This window comes from Bos grunniens, chromosome 21 (assembly GCF_055505025.1).
Source record: "Bos grunniens cultivar Pamir isolate PY7600 chromosome 21, Bosgru_T2T1.0, whole genome shotgun sequence".
NCBI lineage: Eukaryota > Metazoa > Chordata > Mammalia > Artiodactyla > Bovidae > Bos > Bos grunniens.
The window spans coordinates 10,302,538-10,325,523 of NC_141185.1; the positions used below are offsets into that span (position 1 = coordinate 10,302,538).

At 51.5% G+C, this 22,986-nt stretch overlaps 1 protein-coding gene across 9 annotated transcripts in view; it reads left to right on the plus strand.

Moving 5' to 3' along the window:
* The window catches only part of SYNE3 (spectrin repeat containing nuclear envelope family member 3), a 109,008-nt gene that overhangs the window by 45,560 nt on the left and 40,462 nt on the right, over positions 1-22,986 (plus strand). For 8 of the 9 annotated variants that reach the window (XM_086363074.1, XM_086363076.1, XM_086363069.1 and 5 more), the window contains exons 2-6: positions 2,430-2,587; positions 8,160-8,332; positions 9,601-9,910; positions 18,284-18,445; positions 20,635-20,982. In XM_086363074.1, the coding sequence (XP_086219200.1) occupies positions 2,444-2,587; positions 8,160-8,332; positions 9,601-9,910; positions 18,284-18,445; positions 20,635-20,982 (1,137 nt within the window). In that variant the 5' untranslated portion in view covers positions 2,430-2,443. Of the gene's footprint in view, positions 1-2,429; positions 2,588-8,159; positions 8,333-9,600; positions 9,911-15,213; positions 15,432-18,283; positions 18,446-20,634; positions 20,983-22,986 lie in introns of those variants that run through there. The other variant, XM_086363078.1, reaches the window with a different exon arrangement.

Genomic DNA, 22,986 nt, shown 5'->3' on the forward strand with positions numbered 1-22,986 from the left:
GGGTGGGGCAGGATGCCCAGATTCCCAGTTAACCCCTGTTGAACAACCAACTGATGATTGAGAAACAACAAACAATTCAGCCAATGTTAAGGAATTTCTTTTCTTTTTTTTTCATTTTAATGATTGCCCTTTCTGGAAAATTCACAAAGTGCCTGAGAAGAAAAATAAGGAAACAGAAAAGCTTCCAACTGTGATTCCATCAACCAGACAATGGTCCTTAACCACATGGCCTCCACGGACAGCATGCCGGGAGCAAAGAGGCCTGAGGTCACGTGGGATGTGGCTTCTGCCACTTGCCCACACCCCTCTCTCCAGTTCATCACGTGGACATTGTTTTTTGTCTGTTTGAGCTGCATTGTGAGGCTGTGGGTATCTTAGTTCCCTGACCAGTGATCAATCCCGTGCCCCCTGCGGTGGAAGCGTGGTGTCCTAACCACTGGACCACCAGGGAATGGGCTTTGTAATGATGAGACTTAACCAGCCTTTTCTAGGCATAATCTTTTGTGGTTTTGGTCTTTTTGTTTGTTGTTATTTTTTACTTTTTTAGCCACGCCGTGCAGCATGTGGGATTTTAGTTCTGAAACCAGGGATCAAACCCACGCTCCCTGGAATGGAAGCAAGGCCCACCAGGGAAGTCCCTTTGTTTTTATTAGCTGTAGACCCAGGGCTCAGTCGTGCCTGACTCTTTGCAATGGACTATAGCCCGACAGGCACCTCTGTCCATGGGACAACCCGGGCGAGGATACTGGAGTGGGTTGCCATTTCCTCCTCCAGGGGATCTTCCTGACCCAGGGATTGAACCCACATCTCCTGTGTCTCCTGCATTGGGAGGCGTTTCTTACCACTAGTGCCACCTGGGAAGCCCTTTGAGCCAGGGTTGCTAAAGATAAATTTTGTTGCATTTTTTTTATATTATCATTAGAGCCTAAGCACTCTCCATCACAAATTCATTTCAAGCTTACTTTTTGTTGGCTGCATAATATTCTGAAGTACAAGTATGTGATACTTCCCTTAATTATTCCTGTTGCTGGGCATCTGGGTTGTTCCTAGTTTTGTCTGGCCATTTTAACAAATACTGTGGTTGGTGTGGGGTGCATGACAGTTTATGCCAAGGCAGGGCTGTTTCAACATTGATGGAGGCTTTACTCTGTGCAAGGCATTGTGGGAGAGTGGAGGATAAGCTAGACACAATCCTTTCACATAAGATGCAGATATAAATAACTAATCTGAAGTGGGTTATAGTTGCCATAAGCAAACAACTAGAACTGAAACACAGAAGAGTTTTTCCTGGGCTTAATGGGATTTTAAGAAAATTACAGGAGAAAAATCTGAAACTTTGTATCCACAGCTAGAAGGTAAGAGAGGAGGGGGCAGGATGGCAAAGGGATTGGTTTAGCCAGGAAGACCTCTGCCCGGGGGGCGGGTGTCCCCGAAGGCAATGGGTCTCAGCTCAAAGGCAAAGTCAGTGGGTTGTCAGTGGCTGCCAGGTATAGGTTGTGTATGCTGTTTTGTGCTCAGTCAACTGAGCCTGAGTCGTGCCTGACTCTTTGTGACCCCATGGACTGTAGCCTGCCAGGCTCCTCTGTCCATGGGATTTTCCAGGGAAACATACTGGAGTGGGTTGCCGTGCCCTCCTCCAGGGGATCTTCCCGACCCAGCGATTGAACCTTCATCTCCTGAGTCTCCTGCATTGGCAGGCAGATTCTTTATCACTGCGCCCCCTGGGGAAACCCCAGGTGGTTATGTAGGTCAGTGAAAGTGCTTAGCCAGTATCTGCCTGGGACCCAGGTTGGTGAAGCAGTAGAAGTAACAAGACACCAGGCTCGCAGGGGGTCCCCGGCCTGAGATGCTCATTCCAGCTGAGGTTTAGGGGCTGGCGACAGCCTGGCCGATGCCAAAAAATTGTGTTTTTTTTTTTAGTTTGAGGGTTTTGATCCATTCCAATCAAGATTCAGTATCTGTCACAGACATCTCAGCCTGTGCATGTTTTAGGACCGGCTTTTGAAAGGGTTTCAAACCAAAGAGAAGAGAGTGGCTCCTGAGTCCCACAGTAGCATCAGAGGGGCGCAGGGAAGCTAGGACAGAGTCTTTGCCAACCCAACACACTGGGCCTGCTCTCCCTGCCCAGGCCCTCCCGAGAGGCCAGACCTGTTTTTCCTTCTCGGATCATTTCGTGTCCTGTGGCTCTTTGACAAACACAATTGCCTCTGGCTGTGTCACCAGTGTCAAGCATCAGAGCATCAGGAAGGGGTTGGGGGTTGGGGGTCTGGGCCCACCCCCAGGGTCAGCCTCCCTTATCCTTGCCCACTACCCATCAGCCAGCCGGGGCCCCTCCACAGCACCCCCTTCCCCCCTGCCTCCCTGTTCCCCCCACCCCGCCCCCAAGCACTCTCACCTGTCTGTCTGATCTCACGGGGTCCTGTCTTTAGCCCCCGCAGGTGCCATGACTCAGCAGCCCCAGGAGGGCTTTGACAGGAGCGTGGAGGATGCCCGCCGGTGGATGAGGGCTGTGCAGGAGCGGCTGCAGATCAATGACAACACCCAGGGGCCCCGCACGGCGCTGGAGGCCAGGCTGCGGGAGACCGAGGTATGCGGAGGCTGTGGCCTCGATAACCCTGCGGCCTTGGCCTTGTCCCTCCGTCTCAGGCCTCAGGTTACCCACTGGTCTGAGAAGTGGACAGACCAGTGTTTCTCAAACTCTGCTGTCTTGGAGTCTCTGAGGTTTAAGTGCAGGTTCTCAGCCACGAGGTGGACGTGACATTTCTGACACGCTCCTGCCGCGGGTCCTAGGATCGCGCTTTCATTGTAAGGCTCCAGAGGCCACTCTCTGGCTTGCCCGTCCTGCCAGGAGGCCCCATGCAGCCAGGTGGTCTCTGCCCCTAGCTGGCCCCAGCCCTGCTTCCCACCCCGTCTTTGCTTCCCTCTGCCTGAGGTCCCTGCCTTGGCTCTTCTCGGGCTGGAGTCCGGCTCTACCCACCACCTGGCACAAGGCAGAGATTGGGAAGGCCAGGGTTGAAGGGAGGGGGCAAGCCTGGTGGGGAGAGGAGTTGGCAGCCAAAGTCCCTTCCCTTGTCAGTCTCAGCCTTTGTCATCATTATCACATCATTATCACCGATTATCGTTTATCAATGGGTGCCTCTGCCAGGTCAGTGGGAGAAGGGCGGTGACGTTCATTCAGCTGCTATTAAGTGCTCGAGCCTGTGATGTCAGCTTTCACCTTTTGCTTCCCAGAAGCCCCGAGATTGTGATGTAGTGTCCCCACTTTTCAATAATGAAATGGATCCCTAGACACAGCGATGGGCCAGAATGAAAGGAATTGCTCTTGTCAGGGCTTGAACCCAGGGCTGAGTTCAGAGCATCACTGGCCATCTCCATGTAGGAGCCTGGACCAGTGGAAGGGATGCAGCACACGCTATGCTTGGGTTTATGGCCTCACAGGGACAGGTATACATGTAGTCTAGCAGCCACACAAGTATGGAAGAGGTACGTCCCTAACACGGGTTCATGATACTATTCTCCTCCTCTGCAACCTTCCGTGGCTCCCCATTGCCCACCAGAGAAAAGCCAGCTCCACCTGACATCAAAGGTCCTCCACCATCTATCTACACGACCCTATTCTTTAGCCTCGGCTTCCCCTGCCAGCCCACCTCCCAGGCACCCATCCTCTCCTGTTGGCAGGAAGCCTAGATTCCCTGCCACCAAGCCTTGGTGCGTGCTGTCGCCTCTGCTTGGAATCCCTTCGTTTGGGTCTGAGTGTGCAATGTGAAGTGAAACGCCTGCCACCTTGCCCACGAGTCTCTTCTGACCCTCTCCCCCAGCCCCAGTCCCAGCTCCTGATGCTCCCTGTCTGTGAACAGCCCTGCACGGCACTTGCTGTCTTAGCACGCTATCCCTTTGCACCTTGCATGGTTTGGGGGCAGCTCATCACCCCGTGGTGGTGGGTCAGGCTTAGTTAGGTGAAGGCAAAGGTGATCCTTACGGAAGGGCTGTTGGCAAGGGTAAGTGAACGAGCCCCGGAAGCCTCAGGAGCACTTCCATCGAGTGAAACCCTGAGCATTGGACCAGGAGCCTAGGTGGAGGGAGTCGCATCCTGGGCACCCCACCCTGTGCTCTCCCACGGGGCTCAGACCCCCTCGGTGACAGTGCTGCCTCCTCATGAAGGCTTCTTGGATTGCCCACACCCCTCCTTGGAGCTCCACTTTTGTGGTCTTTTATGGCTCTTTTATAGTCGTCTGTGCTCTTGTCTACAGACCCCACCACAGCCCGCAAGCACTGGGTCATGTTTGTTTTCATCCTGGATTCTAGAACCCATCACAGTGCTCAGTATAGTACCCATCCTAGTACTCGGCATAGAACTTAGCATAGTACCCACCATAGTACTCAGCACAGTACTCAGGAGAGTGCCCATCATAGTACTCAGCATAGCACAGTACTCAACATTAGTACTCAGGGGAATGCCCGTCTGGCCTTGACTGCATAGAGGGAAAGCCCTCACTACATCCCCCCAGCTTTCCTGACCTGCTTCTCCTCTCACTGAGCTTTTTCCTCCACCCAGCCCCACCTAACTGTTGCCCTCACCTGGCTCCTTTGAATCAGAATTGCATTGCGGCTGCAGTTCTGTGATGCCATCCCAGCTGGCTCGAGTCTCTTGGCAAGCTCTCCTGGACTTCGTCCTTGCTGGGGACAGGCTGTGGAAGAACCGCACACCAGCCAAAGAGCAGAATCACTGGGCAACGAAGGAAGTGGAATCTGCTTCTCAAAAGCTGTTTCAGCTCAGCCCCAGCCTCTGGTCCCCAGGCCCGCAGCAGACCTGCCTCTGGCTGATATTCTGGTTTGGGGCCAGAGGTTTCTGCATCAGGCCAGGTGGGGCTTGTGAGCTGCCAGCCTTTGTGACCAGCTCCACTCTCTTTGGCAGGAGGCAACAGGCAAACCCCCCTGCAAAGGGCAGTGAATCTTGAGGTCTCCCACGTCTGCCTGGTCCAGCCTGTACCTCCCTGGCCAGAAATCGGAGGGCAAAGGTCCAGAGGCCTGGGGCAGTTCACATGCTCAGGACACTGGACATTGGGGGAGGGGCCCTTGACCTCACGGGGCCTTTCGAGGCTTGGCTGGTTCCTTCTGGTGTGGCAGAGATTGAACTTCGCTTCTTCCCCAGCTGCTCGCTCTCTTCATTCACAGAGCTGGGTTCCGACTGAGCTTAAATTGGGCAGCAGCTGTAGAGGGGGCCTCATGAAGTGCTGCAGAGAATGGTTCTCTGCAGAGAAGTGTCTGCGGGTTCCCAGCACCCCTGCTGGTAAAACTGGAATCACTATGGTGCCCATCTTGCCAGCTTGGGAGTGGATGTCCGGTCTCCACAGCTCTGGGTGTCAGAAACGTCAGATTCTTTTTTTTTTTTTCTAATTTATTTTTGGCTGTGCTGGGCCTTCATTGCTGCACATGGTCTTTCTCTAGATGCGGTGAGCACTTCACTGCGGTCCTTGGTCTTCTCACTGTGTGCGGGTCTAGAGTGTGCAGGACTCGGTAGTTGCGGCCCATGGGCTCAGTTGCCCCCCAGCACAGAAAAATCAGATTCTTAATTATTATTATTATTTCTAATCAAAATAGGTCTCCCTGGTTGACAAGATATTCATCCTCCGCCACCCTGTGGGAGCCCTGCTCCCGAGTGGTGTGGAATGTTCTGGGCAGGGGTTGGGTGATGATCTTACTTAGTCCAGAACATTCCATGGTGGCCCTGGAGCCACCAGTCACTATGGTGTCTCTGTCTTCCCCTTTGCTGTTCGCTGCTGAGCGGGACTTGGGGGTCCCTGTTGGGTGTTTGCTGCCCCCATTACCTTCTGGACCTGCAAATCCTGCTGCTCCGCCCGGCTCCTAAACCCCAAACATAAGCTCTTTCCTTCTCTTGAGGAATCTCCCCGTTCTTCGCCCTGCAGATCCCAACCCCACCTCACTCAGAGCACACAGACACAGCCCTTGGAAGGAGCTTGCTTAATCTCACTCTTTGCTAATACCTGTAGGCGGGGAAGCCCTCTGTACTCTAATGATTGTTATCATCATCATCATTAACCATTCTCATGTGAAAGTCGCTCAGTCATGTCCGACTCTTGGCAACCCCATGGACTATACAGTCCATGGAATTCTCTAGGCCAGAATACTGGAGTGGGTAGCCTTTCCCTTCTCCAGAAAATCTTCCCAACCTGGGGATCGAACCGGGGTCTCCTGCATCGCAGGTGGACTCATTACCAACTGAGTTTATCAGGGAAGTCTCATATGAAGTAACAAAAAGGATTGGGATCATTGCCCATTTGCACATGGTGGAGGAGGGTCTGCATAATTCAGTTCAGTCACTCAGTCGTGTCTGACTCCTTGTGATCCCGTGGACTGCAGTACGCCAGGCTTCCCTGTCCTCCACCATCTCCTGAAGCTTGATCAAACACATGTCCATCGAGTCGGTGATGCCATCCAAACATCTCATCCTCTGTGGTCTCCTTCTCCTCCCATCTTCAATCTTTCCGAGCATCAGGCTCTTTTCTAATGAGTCGGATCTTCGCATCAGGTGGCCAAAGGACTGGAGCTTCAGCTTCAGCATCAGTCCTTCCAGTGAACACTCAGGGTTGATTTCCTTTAGGATTGATTGGTTTGATCTCTTTGCTGTCCAAGGGACTCTCAAGAGTCTTCTCATAATTGCTCAACGGTTCATAAAGTATACTCACATATCAATGATCTAATTAACAGTGTTTTTAAAAAGTAATTTTATAACCCTATGAAGTGGACAAAGCAGGGTGTTGTTATCACCATCTCAGAGTGATTGAGTGACCTGCCTGGGGCCTCACGGCTATCAGTGGGGCAGCATGGCACAGGGCAGGAGGCCCTCCCCAACCCCACCCACAGGGAGGGCTCAGATGGGCCAGCCCACTGGGACATCAGTCTGAGAAATCCGATTGCCAGCCTCAGAGAGACAGGCTGGGGAATAGCTGGAGCTTTAGGCAAAGGCTGTGCTGTCAGTAAATACAATCAAAAGGCAGGTAAAAGGTAGTAATAACAGTGAACAGCTGGGGAGTGATGGAGTATCCAGTGAGGGCCAGGCCATGTACTAATGGCTCTCCTATCACACAGGTTACCATAACCTTGGGTAGCGTAACCATTGTCTCCCCCCATTTCACAGCCCTGGAGAATTTACGTACCAAAGGTCACACAGGTAGCCGTAGAATTGGAGTCCAGTTGTATTTTGACTACAGAGGCCAGGCTTTATTTGCCAAAGAGCTGGAATAATAACAGAGTAATGACAGTAGCTGATGCTGATCAGAGTTGTACTATTTGCTAGATGTTGTGTGTCAGCCTTAGTCCTCTAAAAAAGCCAAGGCCAAGATGACATTAAATGTACAAGAAGTTTAAGAGGGAATCATCTGTGAGAGAAAATGAGGCAGGAACCTGGGAGGCTGGGAGGGACCAGGTCAGTCCAGTGCAGGTCTGACCCCGAGTCCAGGCAGACAGGAGCTTCTTAGGCTGCCCTGCGAGTCTAAGGGAGTTTGGTAAGGCCATGGGGCATCCTGAACCCATCCGAGGAGCCCAGGGTCCCCTAGGGACAGGCCTGCCGTCACGTTCCTGTTTGTGGTCACTGGTGGCAGCAGCTGAGGGATTGAGGCCTTGGTGCCAGCTCTAAAGTCAGAGATAATTCTAGAGTCTCAACAGGGGGCCCTGGCCAAGCCTGCTCTGGGCAGTAGACCTGAGAGGCAGATTCTCACGGCCCCGCATCCTGGGACATGCACTTTGGGTGCATTTTCTCAGTGAAGTCTGAAAAAAAAAATTCTGAGAGCTGAGTACGACTATACTCCCACTTTACAGACAAGAAAACCAAGTTCAGGGAGACAGTGACACTTGTCTGGATTTACACAGCTGAAAATAGTCCAGCCTTGGAAGGAAAAGAACTCCTATCATCGGACAGCTCTGGCCGGTTCTGTGCTAATTAATCTCCATCACAGCTCGCTCTCACCCCAGACCCCTCAGCAAGCTGCCCAAGGTCACAGGAGAAGGGGCAGGGGCTGTGATTCGAACCCCAGCTCCTTTGGTCTCCATGTCCTGCCTCTTTCTGCATCATGCCACCATCTTCCCAAGGCTCTGGCTGTTGTCGTGTTGTCTAACTACTGGCTTCGTGTCCACAACAGAAAATATGCCAGCTGGAGCCAGAGGGCCGTGTGAAGGTGGATGTGGTGCTGCAGGCAGCCGAAGCCCTTTTGGCATGCTGCCACGAGGACCAGAAGACCGAGATCCTGGCTCGGCTGAGAGACATCAAGGCCCAGTGGGAGGAGACGGTCACCCACATGGTCCACTGTCACAGGTAGGGCGGCCGGGGACCCTGCCAGGCCTTCATCTGCAGGCCTGCTGCCGGCCTGCCATGCCCACCCCTGTGCTGGCCTGGGGCTCCCTGCCCGAGCGACAGCTCTCAGGTCCAGGGATGGATGGGAACAGGATGCTCTCTTGGGATGTCAGCCAGCCTGCCTGCCTCTTTCTAATTATAATCGAGCTTAATGATAATAATAGACAGTGGGAGCCCATCGTGTTTTGCCCACAATGAGTTCTTAGGAGCCTTGCCTTGTGTGCACCCTCCAGCAGAAGGGGCCGAATGGCCCTGGGGGGAAGAAGCCCTGTTGCCTTGTTAGCACTTTAGTCCAGATTTTCTCTTTGTACCAGGCAGCCTGGTGGGGGTGGGCTCTGACCTGAGGTTGCTTTTTGCTCTGCTGGTTACTTGCTGTGTGGCTTCGGGAAAGCTCCTTGACCTCTCTGAGCCTCATGCGTCTCATCTGGACAATGGATATCATTAAGTGTTTCTTAAAGAAAGTTATTAGGAGGATGGCGGGAGATACAAATGTCAAGAGCCAGGCGCAGCCCTCGGCATACAGGAGGTCTTTGATGGGCAGAAGCTACCAGCATCCTCTCCATCTTAATAAAATCAGAACGAGTGGACTGGCAGGACTTCCGTGCTTTCTGCTTTTCAAGCTCTTTCACTGGAATTCCAAAGTGGCGCGATGTTGGCTGCACCAACAGCCCATCTCCATGTTACAGATGGGAAACTGAGGCGGGTGCAGAGGCCGGGTGAGGCAGAGTTCGTGACGTGCCTGGGAGCCACACACAGGCCCCCAGCCCTCTGTCACTGAGCAGTGATGAGCCCACAGATTCTATTTCCTCTGCAAATGATGATATACACACACTCCCCATGGCAGCCTTCTTGGGACAGCTAGTGGGCACCCATGTAGTAGGAGACGGGGTGGCTATGTGCGGAGTCCAAACACCAGAGAGAGTGACTGGAGGACACTGCATCACTAATGGGAGTTTCGGGCTCGGATTTGGGGTTCTGGTGGCCAAGGGCATCAGCAGGCTGGGGGTTCTCAGAACAGGTCTGGAATCTGAGCTACGCCAGTGGTCAGCCCCATGGGGCTTGCTTCCCAGACAGGAGGGTCTTGTCTAGTAGATCTAGGGTGAGGCCTGAGAGGGTGTTCTTGTGCCCCCCACCCACAACCCTCCTGTACTGGGGAGGGGGCAGTGGTACGGACTCCCGCCCTGAGCCAGGTGGGGGATGCTCACGGCGCCCGTGGCTTCCGCCCGCAGCCGGATCGAGTGGGTGTGGCTGCACTGGAGCGAGTACCTGCTGGCCCGGGATGAGTTCTACCGCTGGTTCCAGAAGATGACGGTGGCGCTCGCGCCCCCCGTGGAGCTGCAGTCCAGCCTGAAGGAGAAGCAGTGGCAGCTGAGCCACGCCCAGGTGCTGCTGCGCAACGCGGACCACCAGGCGGTGCTCCTGGACCGGCTGCTGGAGGAGGCGGCCTCCCTGTTCAACAGGATCGGGGACCCCAGCGTGGACGAAGATGCCCAGCAGCGGATGAAGGCTGAGTATGACGCCGTGAAGGCCAAAGCCCAGGTGGGTGAGAGTGATGGGCTGTCTTCACCCATCCATCCGTTTATCCCATCTACCCATCCAGCCACTCATTTGCTCTCTAAACGTCTATCCTTCCACCTGTCCGCCATCTACTATCAACCCACCACCTCCCATCCATCCATCTCCCTACCCTCTTATCCATGTTTATCCACTCACCACCTATCTCCCCACTAAACTCCCAAAGCTCCCATTCACTGTCTACCCACTCACCACTGCATCCGCTTACCTACCCAACCTTCCATCTACCCACCCTCTTTTTCACCCATCAGTTTACAAACTCGTCCATCTACCTCCCCACTGACCTAACCAGATCTCCTATTCCTCTATACAGCCACTTAATCACTCAGCCACTGGTCTGTTCATTCACCTGCTCATCAACCCACCCTTGTGCTCTCCACGCACTCATGTACGCATCCATTTCTCCACCACCCACTGTCCGCCCTTCACCCACGTACCTGCTGTCTGCTTGTCACCTGTCTCTTCACCCCCATCAACCTTCCCCCTACCCATCCACCCAGCCCTCCACCATCCATCCGCCCACTGCCACATTATCTACCATCCAGATGGCCAGTGTTGCTCATGCTTAATACACATGTGGGTACTTAGTATGTGGGTGTTGACTGACTGATGGACGGTGAGCTTCACTTCCGCCTGACTCTCCTCTCCTCTTCCTCCCTCTCTCCTCTTTTCTTTAGTCCTTCTTCTTTGCTCTCTTTCTCTTCCCACAATCCCTCTGTTCACTCTTTGTCCCTATCTCTCATCTCATGCTTTTTTTAAAAAAATTAATTTATTCATTTTAATTGGAGGCTAATTACTTTACAATATTGTAGTGGTTTTTGCCATACATTGAGATGAATCAGCCATCGGTGTACATGTGTCCCCCATTTGGAACCCCCCACCCACCTCCCTCCCCATCGCATCCCTCAGGGTTGTCCCAGAGCACCGGCTTTAAGTGCCCTGTTTCATGCATCGAACTTGGACTGGTCTTACCTCATTCTTGCCTTGGTTTAAACCGTCCATTGAGTTATTATGTTCAATTTTGTTTCAAGAAATTCTGTTTGGTTTTGTATTATGTCTGTTCTTTGTTCCATTGTCCCTTTTCCTTTAAACTTTGCACTCTACTCAGATAAGGATCAGAGAAGGCAATGGCACCCCACTCCAGTACTCTTGCCTGGAAAATCCCATGGACAGAGGAGCCTGGTAGGCTGCAGTCCATGGGATGGCTAGAGTCGGACATGACTGAGCGACTTCACTTTCACTTTTCACTTTCATGCATTGGAGAAGGAAATGGCAACCCACTCCAGTGTTCTTGCCTGGAGAATCCCAGGGACAGAGGAGCCTAGTGGGCTGCCGTCTCTGGGGTCGCACAGAGTCGGACACAACTGAAGCGACTTAGCAGCAGCAGCAGCAGCAGCAGCAGATAAGGATGCTATCTGTAGGCATTCTAAGCATGCATATTTTACAGTCATCAGGCTGCTCAGGTAGCTGAAGTTCAAGCCCGATGCTTCTGTCTGTCTGTTCTCCTAACATGGTGGATTGTTTCTGTGGGGGCTTCGTAATTCTGAGCCCTGAGCTCATCCTATTTGAACCCTATCTGCAGAACCCCGTGGCTGGGCCTGGCACTCAGAGAACTTGTGTTTGTTCCAGCCAGGGTGCTGTGGGAACTTACCTTTAGGATTTCTGTTTTCATGTCACTAAATTGTCTTGGGGGTCCCTAAATCAAGTGGGTTCTCTGCACTTGAAGCCCCAGCCAAAATGGTGCAGAGGCTCCTGGCTGCATACTCTGAAAGGTGAATGTTTCTTCCTTTGCTTTCTTAGACAGAGCCCAGGCCGAAAGACATGTGCTTCTTTCCTGGATTGTCCTGGTGGGAAGGTTTTTTCTCTAGTCACCCTTTGACAGAGGGGGAGCTTCTGAGGGTTCTGCCTTTGGGCAGTGGTCTCCACCCTCCGGGACCCAGAGTCTTACCTCTTCCCGCAACCTGAGCAACCAAGGAGATGTCAAGCACACTTGTGAGTTTAGTAACCTGTTTTCTGGAGCACCTTTCCATCTGGTCCACGGGAAATCACTTACCTTGGCAGGTGGGGTGTGTGTGTGTGTGTGGTTCTGCATTTAAAACACGCCTGCTACATTTTATCCAGCATTTCTGGCTGTGGTAGAAGGGTATTCAGGCTTCTAGTCTCCCGTGTTGCTGGAGCTGGAAGTCTCCTGGGTCCTTCGAGTTATGGGAGATGGTTCTATAATAAGCCCAGATCTGGGAATCTGCGAGCAGGAATAGGATGCTAGCCTCTGAATGCTTGGGGAGGGACCTGGGTTCCAGGCAGGCTCTGCTGCTTCCCAGCTGTGTGGCCCCAGGGCCGCTCACCCTGAATGAGGGTGCATCTGAGCTCTTTGAAGACTGGAGAACATTTTCCCAGCATAAAGGATGACATCTGCTCTCAGTAGCTATGATAAAAAAATAGCCACAACAATGATGTCTGCCACACAGCAGGTGCTGGGAGCCATTCACTCAATGAATGAGAACCCTGCCCCTGCAGCTTGGAGGCTTGGAGGACAGGCAGGTGGGTGGAGCTTGTCTCTAGGAAATGTTACCAGTTGGCCCCCCCTCACCGCATCCAAGTGCCTAGAGCCAGCTTAACAGCAATCCTCTCTCCAGGTCTGCCCTGCAGGCCCAGGCAAGGAAGATGCCTGCGCATGGCCTCCTTGCTGTGACTTTACAGGAAACAGGTTCTTGTGTCAATCAACAGAGAGCTACTCATGCAGGAAGCGGAAAGTGGCTTTGTGTGTGTGTGTGTGCGTGTGTGTGTACACGTGTGTGTGGAAGGGACATACTTGGGGCACCCATGAGCACCAATTCTGAAAAATGATCACCTCAGAGGTTCTCATCGTCCCTCCAGGGGACTCTCCCTCCATCGGATACCCCCCCCCCAAAAAAAAAATCAAAGAAAGCACAGCTCTTATTGGCGATCGCTTCCTTTTCTAAGTCCCTTTGTGTCTTTGACCTCACTTGCTAAGATCATGGCATCTGATCCCATCACTTCATGGGAAATAGATGGGGAAACAGTGGAAACAGTGTTAGACTTTATTTTTTGGGGCTCCAAAATCACTGCAGATGGTGATTGCAGCCATGAAATTAAAAGACGCTTACTCCTTGGAAGGAAAGTTATGACCAACCTAGATAGCATAGTGAAAAGCAGAGATATTACTTTGCCACCAAAAGTCCATCTAGTCAAGGCTATGGTTTTTCCAGTGGTCATGTATGGATGTGAGAGTTAGACTGTGAAGAAGGCTGAGCGCTGGAGAATTGATGCTTTTGAACTGTGGTGTTGGAAAAGATTCTTGAGAGTCCCTTGGACTGCAAGGAGATCCAACCAGTCCATTCTGAAGGAGATCAGCCCTGGGATTTCTTTGGAAGGAATGATGCTAAAGCTGAAACTCTAGTACTTTGGCCACCTCATACAAAGAGTTGGCTCATTGGAAAAGACTCTGATGCTGGGAGGGATTGGGAGCAGGAGGAGAAGGGGACGACAGAGGATGAGATGGCTGGATGGCATCGCTGACTCAATGGACGTGAATCTGAGTGAACTCTGGGAGTTGGTGATGGACAGGGAGGCCTGGCGTGCTGCGATTCATGGGGTCGCCAAGAGTCGGACACGACTGAGCAACTGAACTGAACTGACTGATCCTCTCTGTCTTCTTATGTAGTAAATAGGGAAGGTATGTGTGACTGGGACCCCTTTTTCTAACTTAAAAAATAATCCACAGATAAACAGCAAGATCCTACTGTATAACGCAGGGAACTATATTCAATATCCTGTGATAAACCATAATGGAAAAGATCATGAAAGCGAATGTATATATCTGTATAACTGAATCACTTTGCTGTGGAGCAGAAATGAACACAAAGTTGTAAATCAACTATAATAAAAAAAAATTTTTTTTTAATAATTTAAGGGTGGGATACCACTGGCCCTTAGAAAGAACTAGAAGTCCTGGCGACTTCCTACATGGGCTCCTCCTTTGGTGGAACCCCAGGTCCTGGATGAGCCGCTGCACCTGTGCCCATCAGAGGAGAGTGGAGGGGAGCAGCTGGAACTCTTGTGGGTCAGGCTCAGAAAGTGGAAGCAGTGGTACACAGGAGGTTTTGAGTTCCTGGATGAGGGAGCAGGTTTTTTCCCCAAGGGTTTTCCCAAGGCAGAGCCCAGCTGGGAGCCTCCTGGGCTAGGAGTGTGGGGGCTCTGCCTTGTAAGGATGGGGTTGGGGTGGCGTAGGGGGAGCTGCCGCCTTGGCTGAAGCCCTTGGAGTTGCCAGATGAACTGATGAATTCTGACCTTAATGTGGAAACTGGGGGGTGGGAGGGGGTGTTGCAGGATGATTGGACCCCATGAAAGAAAGCAGTTTGGTTTGGACTTTGGGGCTGTTGGCTGAAGCTCACAGATGCTTGATTTTCTCTTTCTGGATGTCAGAAGTTTGGGAGCTCTGTTGTAACTCATGGAAGCCCAGGTAGCTCTTGGAAGGGGGCTGGGATGAGGGTGGCAAATGTGGAGCTGTTTCCTGTCTGTCCCAGAGCAGGCTGCAGAAGGTTGAAAGGTGCTGGGTGGGGAGGGGCCAGGGCCGGCCCCTGCAGAGCCTCTGAGGTTATATTCAAGCTGTCGTGTGAATGTGCACTTTGCTGGAGAGAACAACCATAGTATCCACTGGATTCTAGATGGCGCCGTGACCTTCAGAAGACAGAAGCTACAGAGAGGGGCAAACTTTTGCAACACCCTTACAAGGTTCCTCATTAGTAAAATAGGGAGTAGCCTTCCCACATCCCCTGACATCAGCCTCCCAGGCATACCCCATACCGGGCCTTCAGACAAAAGGAGAACACTCTGGCTCCATCCTATGCAGGGTGGGGGACGTTGCATGCCCAGTAGCCCTGAGGTTCTTGGTGACCCGGATGCCTCCTAGTCACCTGCTCTCTGCACATTTGATGAAGGCCTCACCTTATGTTAAAGGCAGATGAGAAAGCCACCCTGAGGAGGCAACTGAAATCCTCCTACCCCAGTGACGAGAGCCGTGCAGGGATCCCTAGAGGTCCAGGCCTATTCTCAGGGTGGGCAGGGTCCCTGGGATAGTGTCTTAGCCTGCTTGGGCCAGACAGAAAAGAACAGCATAGACAGAGCAGCTTTAAAGGCAGGAATCTCTTTCTCACGGTTCTGGAGCCTGGGAGGCTGAAACTCAAGGTGTCAGCAGATTCGGTTCCCACTGAGGAGTCTCTTCTTGACTTGCGGACATCTGCCTTCTCGCCGTGTCCTCACACAGTGGAGAGGGAGGTGTCTGCAAGCCCTCTGATATCTGTTCTTATAGAGGCACTAATCCCATGGCGAGGACCCCACCCTCATGACTTCCTCTGATCCCGATTACTTCCCAAAGGCCCTACCTCCAGATATCATCACTTGGAGGGTTAGGGCTTCAACAGGTGAATTTGGGAAAGCTGCATCTCAGTCCATCGGAAATACCGTATGTATTACTTTTATTTATTTATTTACTTCTGGCCGCCCTGGGTCTTCATTGCTGCTCATGGGCTTTCTCTAGGTGTGTGGGCTTCTCCCGTTGCCAAGCATGGGCTCTAGGGCACACAGGCTTCAGTAGTCGTGGCACATGGGCTTAGTTGCCCCACTGCATTTCTGGAATCTTCCCAGACCAGTGATCAAACCCGTGTCCCCTGCATTGGCAGACAGATCCTTAACCACTGGACCACCAGGGAAGTCCTATTAACATCTCAGCTTTCACCAAGCAGTTCTTTCCATCATTTCTTCTGCTAGTTAACAGGCCATTATCTTTGCCTCTAAAAATCCAGTTTTGACTTCTGATATGTTCATTAGCAAGGCCTCTGGTGTTGGTAGGGACAGGACCACAGAAGCATGGTAGGGGCCACTCTGGACTGGGGCCTTTGAGACCACCCTGTGGCATGGGGTGGATTCTTGACCAAGACAAAGGGCTGAGCCCGGGGATGAGCAATGGCACGGTCAGCCGAAAGCAACTGAAAGTCAGGAACGGACAGAGCAGGCTGGTTGCCAGGAGGCGGGGCCTTCTTGTTTACTTTGCCAGTGGTTTTCAATCCAGTGATTCTGTTTTCAGAGGGCCAGGCAAATAGTAGCATCCGCCTCCTCCCTGCCTCCCGGGGCAGGGGCCCTGTTTGGCATCTCGGCCAGGAATCAGGGCCCTTCCTGCAGCTCTTTGCAGAGGCATGATTCCACGCTGCCCTTGTTAATTGGTTGGGTTTTGACATTCCTGACGACTCTGCCCACACAGATGGGTTAATTGTTGGGTCTAATGAGAGGAGGTGGAGTGCTCTCTCATTTGTCAGGCACATTCCTCCGACGTGGCCCGCCGGGCCGCGGCTGAATTGTGTTCTGTGATCTTGTTCTGCCTGGCATGGAACGCGGCTGGATGCCTGCCCTACTCGGCCGCGTTCCTCTCTGAGCGCCTGCTCACCATCACAGAGGCTTTTGTTTACTCTGGATTTCCCCGAGCGCCAGCACCTCGTCCTTCACACACGCAAAGCCACCAGCCGGCACTTTTCTTGGACAGTTGGCTTCAGTACAACATTTATCACCGTCAGCGTCAACCAGGGGCCCAGCCTTTATTCTCTGCTTAGTATTCTTGACCCACCTTGTTTTATAAATGAATCTTCCCGTGGAGGGAGGAAGCTGGGAAGGATGCTGGTGGATGCAAATAACCCCGGGAGGAGGAGCCAGCGAGGGAGACCTGAAAGAGCCAGTCACTGTGCCTTGGTCCACTTTCGGAATTCGAGCAGCCCCACGTTTCCCATCCACCAAGCGCTAATGTTGAAGTTCTGAGCCTTACTCCCATAAGAGAATTTTCAGCTCTTTACTGAAAGACTTGATCTTGTACCTTGATTTCCCCATCCCTGAAATGGGGAGATTATTTCTCACTTGCTATGGTAGTTGCAAAGGTTTAAATGGGCCTTCCCAGGTGGTGCTAGTGGTAAGGAACTCGCCTACCAACACAGGAGATGCAAGATGGGTTCCATCCCTGAGTCAGGAAGATCCCCTGGAGTAGGAATTGGCTACCCACTCCAACATTCTTGCCTGGAAAAATTCCATGGGCAGAGGAGCCTGATGGGCTACAGTCCATGGGGCTGCAAAGAATCATGTATGACTGAGCATACACACAGCCATGCTTAAATAGCTAGAGATTATCTTAATAAAACATATTTTTAAAAATGGTTTAAATGAATCAGTATTTCTAGATTTGGTGAGGAGCTTCTCCACGGGAGGTGAAGGCACATACAGATAGCCAGGGAGGTTATTCAAATCCACGTGTCTATCTACCCTTCCCAGTTGAGAATTGTTGACTTAGCATCGTAGAAGGTCAGGACCTTCCTGAACTTGGCCTGGCCCCATGGCTGAGAGCTGAGGTCAGCAAACTATGGCACGTGGGCTCAAGCCAGCCTAATGCCTGATATTTTTATGATCTGTGAACCAAAAAGAGTTTTTATAAAGTAAAACAGAATATTTCATAAATTGTGAAAATGGTAGAAAGTTCAAACTTTAGTGTTCACGATTCATTTGACTGGAATACAACCCTCTTTGTGGACTTGCCTGTGGTTTCTCGTGTCTTACAAAGTAACTAGCACATAAATGGTTGAGAAGTTGCAACAGAAATCATGTGGCAGGCAAACCCCGGGGTATCTACCATCTCCCAGAGAGAAAGAGTCTGCCACCGTCTGGGCCTGTGCAGTGATTTTGGAGTCTGAAGCTTGCAGTAGTGATCATGTACACAGAGGTCTTAGGGCAGCGCCGGTGCCTTGGGAAGTGCTCGGGTGGTAGTGATATGTAGTTGTTGCTGTTCAGTTGCTCAGTCGTGTCCGACTCTGTGACTCATGGACTGTAGCCCGCCAGGCTTCCCTGTCCTTCACTGTCTCCCAGAATTTGCTCAGATTCATGTCCCTTGTGTCGGTGATGCCATCCAACCATCTCATCTTCTGTCACCCCCCTTCTCCTCTTGCTCTCAATCATTCCTAGCATCAGGGGCTTTGCATGTAGTTGTTGCCACGGCTGCATTCCGAGGACGTGGCAGGGAAAAGACCCAGCTGTGTGGTTGACAGACCCAGCGTTGACATGCTGTGGTCTGCAAAGCCAAGAGTGTCTTGGCTGTTAGCTAATAAGGCAGAGAAGAGTGTCTGGGATCTTTGTGTCCAGTGAAGGGGTTGAGGGTCGGTTGCATCACATGCTCCCTACACACACACACACACACACACACACACACACACACAGAGTCAGGCCTGGGAGGCCAAGGACAGCCTGGGCTGGGGACCCTCGTGACCCTCTTCTCCCCTCCCACAGGACAGAGTGGACTTTCTGGAGCAGGTGACCCGTGAGCATGAGTGTTTCCAGGCAAGCGTGGACGAGTTCCAGTTGTGGCTGAAGGCGGTGGTGGAGCGGGTGGATGGCTGCATGGGGCGGAAGTGCCGGCTGAGCACCCAGGACCGTCTCTTGGCGCTGCAGGTAACCCCGCGCGAGTCTCTGCTGGAGGAGGGAGGGATGCTCAGGGCTGGTGGGTCTCTGTTAGGGTTTATTTACTAGGATGGGGCCGGGAGGGAGGGGAGCCCAGGAGATACAACCATCCCCACATACAGGCCCGGAATGAGGATAAGCATGGGATCTGGTATAGAATGTGTCTGGGGCTTCAGCTACTTTATGGAAATCTCTGAGCCAGCAGGACGTTTAGACACCAAGACCGCGACAGCATGGTCTCACATGGGGACATCTGGCCATGGAGATGTCTTTGGCTGTCACAGCTGGGGGCAGGAGTGCCCCTGGCATCTGGTGGATGGAGGCCAGAGATGTTGCTAAACACCCTACAATGCACCGGACAGCCCCCGGCAGCAAAGCGTTATCTGACCTCACATGTCAGTATGTGAGCATAAGAAACCCTGGCGTAGGCATGGAAATTGCAGTGGGGAGAAGCTGCGTCCACTCTGGCCTCCCTGACTTCCATGACCTCAAATGTGCTCTGACGCCCACTGTAAAGTGAGTGGGGAGATTCTCTTCTATAATGCCAGGACCACTTTATAAATTTTGCCACAGTTCTACAGCATCTGTACCCTTTATTTGGTTTTCTCCAGGCAAGAATACTGGAGTGGGTTGCCATTTCCTACTTCAGGGGATCTTCCCAACCTAGTCATCAAACCCACGTCTCACATGTCTCCTGCAATGGCAGGCAGGTTCTTTACCACTCTGCCACCCGGGAAGCACATACAAAGGCGTATTTGTCAGTAAAAAGGCGTATTTGTCAGTAAAAAGGAATAAAGTGCTGTTATACAGGCCAACATAGAAGAATCTAAAAACATTATACTGAGTGAAAGAAGCCAGTTTCAAAAATTAACTTACTCTATGATTTCAAATAGATGAAGTTCTAGAATCTTCTGGCATGTTAGACGTGCTCTGTATTTTGATAACAATGTGAACTTCAAGGGCATGTGTATTTCTCAAAACTCTTTGAACAGTAACACTCAGGAGCTGCATAGATTTCCTCAGCTTACAGCGTGGCTGTGTTTGAACGAGCCCATCATTAGTTGAAAATATTGTAAGCTGAAAATGCATTTAGTATACCTTGCCTACGAAGCACCATAGCTTAGCCCAGTCTACCTTAAGTGTGCTTAGAACATTGCCATTCACCCAAAACCTTCTAACATGAAGCCTGTTTTATGATCGTGTTGAATATCTCAAGTAATTTATTGAATGCTATAGTGAAAGTGAAAAAGATTGGTTTACACTCATTGCCACTGCCCAGCATCATGAAAGAGCATCATGCTACTTATCACTAGTGTGGGAAAGGATCAAAATTCAAAGTGAGATTTCTGCTGAATGCATATTACTCTCATGCCATCGTAAAGTCAAAAAATCGTTAAGTCGAACCATTTTAACTCAGAGACTGCCTGTATTTTACTCCATGTAAATTACACTTCAATAAAAGGTGAAAAAAAGATTTTGAAGGTATTTTCAAGTAAACCAGACTTAAAAGTGTTTATTTAGGAAGTTTTATGAAAGTGTTTATATTTTTAAAGTTAAAAGTTGATGAACATTTATTTTGAATGAGAGGTTATATCATTGTTATGAATGAAATACCAGTTCTCACTCATAATTAGTAGATAACTATACAAATATATGTAATGACGCCAGATGGGGTCGTTAGGTTCTATTTAGGTCTGTACTTTTGCCAGCTGAAGGCTCCAAGCCTGAGGCTGCCTCTGTCTTTGTTAAAAATGAAGATTAGGGACTTCACAGCAGGTCCGTTGGTTAAAGATTCCACACTCCCAATGCAGGAGGCATGGGTTCCATCCCTGTTCAGTGAACGAAGATCCTGCATCCTGCATGGTGCAGTCAAAAATTAATACGTAAAAATTTAAAATAAAATAGAAAGGAAGATTAACAAATGTCAGAGAGTGTTGAAAACAGAGAAGTACCCAACAGAGACTTTCCCTTTGACTTAATCAAATAGCTTGTAAATGACATGGGAAGGGAATTACATCCTTCATGTTATAAAGGCAGGCAGTCCACCCCTTGGAAAGGTGCCCAGGCCCCAGCCCAGCAGTAGGAATTAGCACTTGGCATGATGTTCCCAGGGGCTTGGGAAATGCGGCAAATGTTTCCTTTTCCTCTCATGTTTTTTCCCCATCCTCTCCCCGCTTTAGGGCATTGCCAATGATTTTCCTAAGGGTGAGGAGTCCCTGAAGAGGCTGGAGGAGCAGGCCATGGGGGTCACCCAGAACACCTCTCCTCTGGGTGCAGAGAAGATCACCAGAGACCTGGAGGAGATGCGGGACGTCCTGGAGAAGCTGCGTGGGCTCTGGGAGGAGGAGCAGGGAAGGTTGCGGGACCTGGTCAAGTCCAAGGGAGCCTGTGAGCAGCAGAGGGGGCAGCTGGAGGCCGAGCTGACAGAGTTCAGGAAGGACCTTCAGAGGCTGGCGGAGGAGGGCCTGGGGACCACGGCCAAGGCCGCGACCGAGGATGAGCTGGTGGCCCGCTGGAGACTCTACTCGGTAAGCAGAGTTTGGCGACGCCACGGGGCGAGCCAGGTGCTGTGTGTGCCTCAAGGCATCCCCACTTGGAGCTCCTCCATGTAGTGGAAAGATCATGCTACATCTCAAGCACACTTGCTGTGGTTTTCTTGATTTTGGATCATCTAAGTTCCGAGTATAGTAGGCAAGTTGAGTGCTTGTACCCATTTTCCAGATGAGGAAACTGAGACCTAGAGATATTTTTTTTTCCCTCTCAACACCCCCAAGATGACATAGTAAATTGGTGGGTAAATAAGAGGTGTATTGACTCCAAGTTTGCCATTTCCATCCCTAATAGTGGGATATGGGGGGGACACTTTCTGAGCACAGAGCAGGGACTGTGACATCAAGGGAAGGCTCTCAGTGTAGGGAAGATGAGGTGCGGACACAGCAGGATTTCTGAAGAGGCCGAGCAGACGATGCCTGTCCTGGGGAGGGTGGAGTGGGTTCCAACCCAAACACGGCATCCAATCAGAGCACCCTCCCCCTGTGCACACCCACCCTCGTGCACACTCGTGAGAGGTTTGGCTTGAGGACAGAAATTTTTCAAGTAAGGATTGCCACCACTCCTTTCTTTCCTTATTACATCAGCAGGCTAGCTCGTCAGTTCCGTTAGGAGAAATACCTAAAAGAAAAGCCCTCGGGCCTTACCTCCACTCCACACTGTTCTGTTTTTTTCTCTCCCTTCTAATGTTGCTCATGCGCAGAAATATTTGTGTGTAGATAGAAACAAGGTACACACACACACCGTAGCGCCAGTCAGCCTTGCAGGAGACCAGATTCACCTCCAGGGTCAACTTGGTGCCATGGTGGGAATTGCATCCTCTGTGGGATTGTCCTCCTTGGCACAGGGCAGGGGTGGTGTGGTGCAGTGGTGAAGGGCGAGGACTTGTGGATCAGACTGCCTGGGTTCAAATCTCAGCTCCTCTCCTTGCCAAGGCTCTGACTTTGGGAAAATTGCTTTAATCTCAGTTAAACGTGACGTGGAGGTGATGATAATAGGACCTGCCTCCCACATTCCTCATGAATGCGTGAAGACAAAAAGTGCTCAGAACAGCAGAGAATCAGCACTCAGGGAGTGTATGGCTTTTACTAGGAGCTCTAGGTGAGGGACAAGGTCAAAGGGTGCAAACTCGGCAGGTTGGGGGGAGAGTAAGTTCTGGAGAGCCTCAGCAACACTCCCCTGTCCTGACAGTCACCAGCCTATGAAAGTCGCTCATTCATGTCTGACTGTGACCTCATGGACTATAGCCTGCCAGGCTCCTCTGTCCATGGAATTCTCCAGGCCAGAATATTGGAGTGGGTAGCTGTTCCCTTCTCCAAAGGATCTTCCCAACCCAGGGATCGAACCCAGGTCTCCCACATTGCAGGTGGATTCTTTACCAGCTGAACCACCAGGGGAGATCTGTGCCCAGCTACGATTCAGGAGGCCTTTCCCAAAGCAGGAGGCTGAACACATTCCCACAGGCGTTGTCTGTCCCTCCCGATTCAGGTGTCAGTTATGACCAAGATATGACTAACTGGAAATCAGTGAAAGAGAATTTCAGGACTTAGTAGAGGACTTTTCTACTTAAGCAGCGCTTATGTTGTAAGAAGCACTCCTGCTCTGTACTCAGCGCCCGACAAATGGTGTGGCTCCCTGTTACCATGGCAGCCGGGAAGTGGGTTCTCAGGCCAGCCGGTGTCCTGCCCATTCGCTTTCCACTTCCCCACCCTGCCTCCTGCTGAGTGTGGACCCTGCAAGAGTCAAGGTCAAGGTGGAACTCATCACTTCCTGGGACAGCAGGAAAAGGCAGCATCTAAATGTGATCAGGGCTTCCCGGGCAGCGCTAAGTGGTAAAGAACCTGTCTGCCAGTGCTGGAGAGACATAGAGATTTGGGTTCAATCCCTGGGTCAGGAAGATCCCCTGAAGGAGAAAATGACAACCACTCCAGTATTCTTGCCTGGAGAATCTCACGGACAGGGGAGCCTGGCGGGCTGCAGTC